The sequence below is a fragment of the Acomys minous genome (assembly GCF_964271855.1).
Source record: "Acomys minous genome assembly, chromosome: 10".
NCBI lineage: Eukaryota > Metazoa > Chordata > Mammalia > Rodentia > Muridae > Acomys > Acomys minous.
In genome coordinates, this window is record NC_140491.1 from 48,822,448 (window position 1) to 48,827,843 (window position 5,396).

General features: G+C 45.6%; 1 protein-coding gene across 1 annotated transcript; it reads left to right on the forward strand.

The window, feature by feature from the left end:
• Positions 1–479: 479 nt before the first annotated feature.
• Positions 480–1,400, forward strand: LOC311606929 (uncharacterized protein). Its single transcript, XM_084798338.1, has 2 exons — positions 480–521; positions 792–1,400. The coding sequence occupies exon 2, from the start codon at positions 965–967 to the stop codon at positions 1,271–1,273; it is 309 nt and encodes a 102-aa protein (XP_084654464.1). The 5' UTR covers positions 480–521; positions 792–964; the 3' UTR covers positions 1,274–1,400.
• The last annotated feature ends 3,996 nt before the right edge of the window (positions 1,401–5,396 follow it).

Genomic DNA, 5,396 nt, shown 5'->3' on the forward strand with positions numbered 1-5,396 from the left:
TCCAGCTCCCAAGAACTGACGCCATGTGTGTGTGGCATAAACACACAGACCATAAATAAAAATTAAAATCTTTAGAAACAGTTCACAGGGCTTTAGGTAAAAAGAAAATGTTGAGAAATCCCGAGTACCTGTGGGAGTGGTGGGGTGGGGGTGGGGGTGGGGGTGGGGGTGGGGTGGGTGTATGGGTCAGTGTTTGAGACAGGATACAAGTGACCTTTCTACCCTTGTATTTTATAAATGGATGCTGAACACATAAGAACACACTCATTCTAGCCGTGCTGTCAGATGATCGTCATCCCTAGGAAAGTGGAGACAGAGGTCACCTTGACACCGACTCAGCCACGCTGTGCTTTCATCTACCCTGCTGGCTGGAATATGGTCTCGCCATCAAACCTGGAAAATGTCGCGGAGGGAAGAGTAGAAGCAGTGGGAGATCTGGAAGGCCCTGCGGATGCAAACTCCGCTCTGAAAAGGCATTTAATTTGTTTTCTAGCCACGTGCTGAAGAAGCAACCAAGGGTGGTGAGTCAGAGCCAGGGGTCAACCTGCCGTGAGGGGGTGCGGGGGCATGGGGGGTAAGGGAGGCACACCGTCTATGAGACTCGGGAGGGTCATGAGGTCCAAGCTGTTTTCCTAATGATTCTAACCTGCTATTTGTCTTTTCATTTGCTTTGCCCCCAAGTATACACTGGAGTTTCCCAAGGCTCATTAATATGAGGTTGTAACAAATTAAATACAGGCACAGGTTTGTTTGTTTTTTTTTTTAAACTCGGCTGTTTTCTTTTAAGCCAGACAGTAAAGAAATCTGCAAAGAAGTACAATCATGTCACCTTTCTCACCAAGGAGAGTCTAAATACCAATTTTCTCATGAATGTTTTTTGGAGACAAGGTCTCGCTACCAGCCCAGGCTAGCTTAGAATGTACAGTCCTTCTGCCTCTGCTTCCCAAATGCTGGGATTGCAGGCATGCACCTGTGGCTTGATGCTTATGATGCTGATGCTGATGCTGATGATGCTAATGATGACGACGACGACGACGACGATGATGATGGTGATGATGACGACGACGATGATGATGAAAATAGAGCTCTCCACACTCCCTCTGACTGTGAAGAACAAGGAAGCCACGCTGACAGTGATATGACTGCAGTTGCACAGTTGAGAAAGAGGGACATAAAAGGCTTCTGTGACAAGCCCTACCCCTACCCCAACCCTCACCCCCTGCAAAAATGTAAGGAGCAGCCTAAACAGGAAGCCGTGGAAGAGAACTCTTAAAAAGCGTGATAAGGTTGCAGAAGTTAGCTATCCAGAGTGGATGGCTTCCGTTGAGGGTGAGGGAGGCGAAGGACTCAGCTCTAGTTAAGGGGCAGCTCACTAAGAGTTTGGCCACGCTCCAGTCAGTATAAAGACAATGCAAATTGGACTTGGTTTGTTTGTTTGTTTTTGTGTTTTGTTTTGTTTTGTTTTTTTGAGATAGGGTTTCTCTGTGTAGCCTTGGCTGTCCTGGACTCACTTTGTAGAGCAAGCTGGCCTCTAACTCACAGCGATCCACCTGCTTCTGCCTCCCGAGTGCTGGGATTAAAGGCGTGCGCCACCACTGCCCAGATGTTTGTTTTGTTTTCAAGACTTATTTATTATTATATACACAGTGCTCTGCCTGCATGTACATCTGCAGGCCAGTATAGGGCACCAGATCACATTGTAGATGGTTGTGAGCCACCATGTGGTTGCTGGGAATTGAACTCAGGGCCTCTGGAGGAGCAGTCAGTGTCCTTAACCTCTGAGCCATCTCTCCAGCCCCTTGTTTTTGTTGTTGGTGTTGTTCGGGGGAGGATACAAGGGAGTGAGGGGCGGACATGGAAGAAATGGGCAGTGAGTATGATTTGGGTGCATGATGGGAAACTCCCAAAGAATCAATACAAATGTTATGTTGAGTAAAAAATAGCTTTTTCATAAAGACACTCTTTATATCAATATGGAATGAGTTTTATTTTATTTTAATCAGTTAATATTTTTAAAATTCCCTTTTAATTTCTAAAATGTTAAAAGCTGATAGACAGAAAACAAAAACACAGGCTTTTGGGGGATCCTCAACAATTTGTTTTACTTAAAGTTTTAAAAATTGACTTCTAGGGCTGGGTATGGTGGTACACACCTTTAGTCCCAGCACACAGGAGGCAGAAGCAGGTGGATCCCTGAGTTCAAGGCCGGCCTGATCTACAGAGTGAATTCCAGATAGACAGAGTTACACGGTGATACCTTGTCTCAAAAACAAGACAAAACAAAACAAAAACAAAAACAAAAACAAAACCTCACGGAGCCAGGCGTGGTGGCGCACGCCTTTAATCCCAGCACTCGGGAGGCAGAGGCAGGCGGATCGCTGTGAGTTCAAGGCCAGCCTGGTCTACAAAGTGAGTCCAGGACAGCCAAGGCTACACAGAGAGACCCTGTCTCAAAAAAGAAAAAAAACAAAAACAAAAACAAACAAACAAACAAACAAAAACCTCACGGAGTTTATATACAATAAAGTACACAAATCCTAAACACATACCTTATTTTTAACATAAATGCATACATCATAGCCTGTGTCCACTTTAATGAACGGATCACTGTATCACCTTGGAAGAGCCACTGTGTTCATTAGGCCAATGCACTGTCTATCAGAGGTGACCAGTGATATATATCGCCACATATTAACTTGGCTTAGTTTTTCATGGCATATAAATGAAACCATATAGTATGTACTTCAGGGTTTCGAGCCAAAGCCATATCCCTTACTGAGACAGGGTCTTGCTAAATTGCCTAGGCTGGACTTGACCTTGTGGTCCCCCTAACCCAATCTCCTGCGTAGATGGGGCTATAGGTTTGATCCAGATCACTGGTTGTTTATATTCATGTGTGTGTGTGTGTGTGTGTGTGTGTGTGTGTGTGTGTGTGTGTGTGTGTGTGTGTTTTGTTGTTGTTTGTTTGGGTAGGAGACTGACTCCAAGGCTTGGTGCATGTTAGGAACATGCTCTGCCCATAAGCCAGCCCTATATCTGGCTTTTCTCCCAGCGTGCTTTTGAGATTCATCTGTGTTCTGTATATTAGTAATCCATTTCTTTTATTACTGCTAATCATATTACATTATAAGGCTATATCACAAATTGTTTTAGTTTCCTCTTGATGCATATTTGGATTTTGTCTCATTTTAGTCAATTACAGAGCTGCCGTAAACATTTCTGTAGCGGTCTCTTGGTGGGTAATGCACTAATTTTTGCTTATTGATTTGAAGACTTTTTTTTTTTGGTATATTTTGTATATAAATTCTTCAACAGTCCATAGCTGGTCTACCCCCCCCCCTCTTTCTTTTGTGAGACAAGGGTCTCACAATGTAGCCCTTGACTGACCTGCAACTCAGAGAGCTCCCTGCCTCCCCCTCTACGTGCTGGTATTAAAGGTATATGTCACTGTAGCTGGCTCTGCTTCTTCTCTTCTTAATTTAGTTTTTACTTATGTGTATGCCTGTGTGCCTTTATGTGTACCACATGGGTGCAGGAACCTGCAAGGTCAGAAGAGGGTGCTAACTCCCCTAGAACTAGAGTTGCACACAGTTGTGGGTCTCCATGTGGGGGTTGGGGGCCAAGCCCTGGTCCCCTGCAGGAGCAGCAAGCACGCTTGACTGTAGGGCCATCTCTCCAGGCCCTCTACTTATTTTCTAAAACAGTGTGTTTTGAGATGCATCATCAGTTAAGAGTGCTTGCTGTTCTTCTAGGGGACCTAAGTTCAGTCCAACACTTAAATCAGACAGCGCACAACCACCTGGGACTCCGGCTTCAGGGGATCCGTCACTCTCCTCTGGCCTGTCGGACTCTGTGCACATGGCATGCACTCCCACAGACATGCACAGAAAATAAAAATACATTGTGAATGATATATTTTATTTTTGCTTTGTTTTGTTTTGTTTTTAGAGACAAGGTCTCTCTGTGTAGCCTTGACTGTCCTGGACTCGCTTCGTAGACCAGGCTGGCCTCGAACTCACAGAGATCCACCTGCCTCTGCCTCCTGAGTGCTGGGATTAAAGGCGTGCACCACCACACTTGGCGTAAATGATATATTTTGATAGCCAGATGTTATTAATTTTGTTTCTCCCTCCCTCTCCCATCCCCTCTGTGCGTGTGTGTGTGTGCGTGTGTGTGTGAAAACATTGGTGTCCAGTCTGAGTCAAGGAGTAGAGTTCCTTACTCTCCATTTTATGCCATTGTCCCACACCCTTGAGCCATGGAATTATCGAGGCTGTGACCGCACGCACGTGCACGCACACACACACACACACACACACACACACACACACACACACACACGGCCCCTCCCTTCCCCCATGGTTTTGATTTCCATAGTTTTATCTAGTCACAGTTCGGTTCAGTACTATTTAATGCAAAATTCCAAATTAAACAATAACTTTTATTTTATTTATTTATTTTTTTTTTTGGTTTTTCAAGACAAGGTCTCTCTGCGTAGCCTTGGCTGTCCTGGACTTGCTTTGTAGACCAGGCTGGCCTCGAACTCACAGAGATCCATGTGCCTCTGCCTCCTGAGTGCTGGGATTAAAGGCGTGCGCCACTACGCCCGGCTGTTTTTGTTTGTTTGTTTGTTTGTTTTGAGACAGGGTTTCTCTGTGTAGCCTTGGCTGTCCTGGACTCACTTTGTAGACCAGGCTGGCCTCGAACTCACAGCAATCCCCTGCCTCTGCCTCCCGAGTGCTGGAATTAAAAGCGAACAATACACTCGGGAGGCAGAGGTGGGCGGATCGCTGTGAGTTCGAGGCCAGCCTGGTCTACAAAGTGAGTCCCTGTCTCGAAAAACCAAAAAAAAAAGCGAACAATAACTTTCAAATTCTTCGCTTTTAGTACTGTTTAGAACAATGTGATGAAATCTCATAGTATTCCATTCCATTTTCACTTTTTTGTTTGTTTGTTTTGTGGTTTTGGGACCTGGACCCAAAGTCTCATACACAAGAGGCAAAGTGCTCTGGTGTTGGGCTACTGGTCCCGCTCCATCGCATTCTGCACGAATCATCGCTTTGTTCAGCGAGTCTAGCAAACCAACTGTCTGGGCCGACCTCACACCAGCTGCTGACTGCCGCCATCACGTGGCTGACTGGGTGTGCTGTTCACGCTCTGTCCAGCTTCTCAGCAGAGCCATGCACTGTAGATTCCTTGTCCAGGAAAAGATAACAACTCAAAGTTCAGTGTCTGATTTCTACTAGAATTCAAAACTACCGCATTTCAGGCTTCTGTCGGGGCAGCTGGATTATCCGGGAGGACAGCACAGCTAAGAGTCTGCCTCTGGGTTTTTCCTCCTATTTCTCTACACTTGACCCCAGACCCTATGGGTCATATCTGGAGCCTTATGCAGA

Bases quoted from the DNA above. Each gene is read 5' to 3' on its own strand.
- LOC311606929 (XM_084798338.1), top strand. From the start codon at position 965: ATGCACCTGTGGCTTGATGCTTATGATGCTGATGCTGATGCTGATGAT.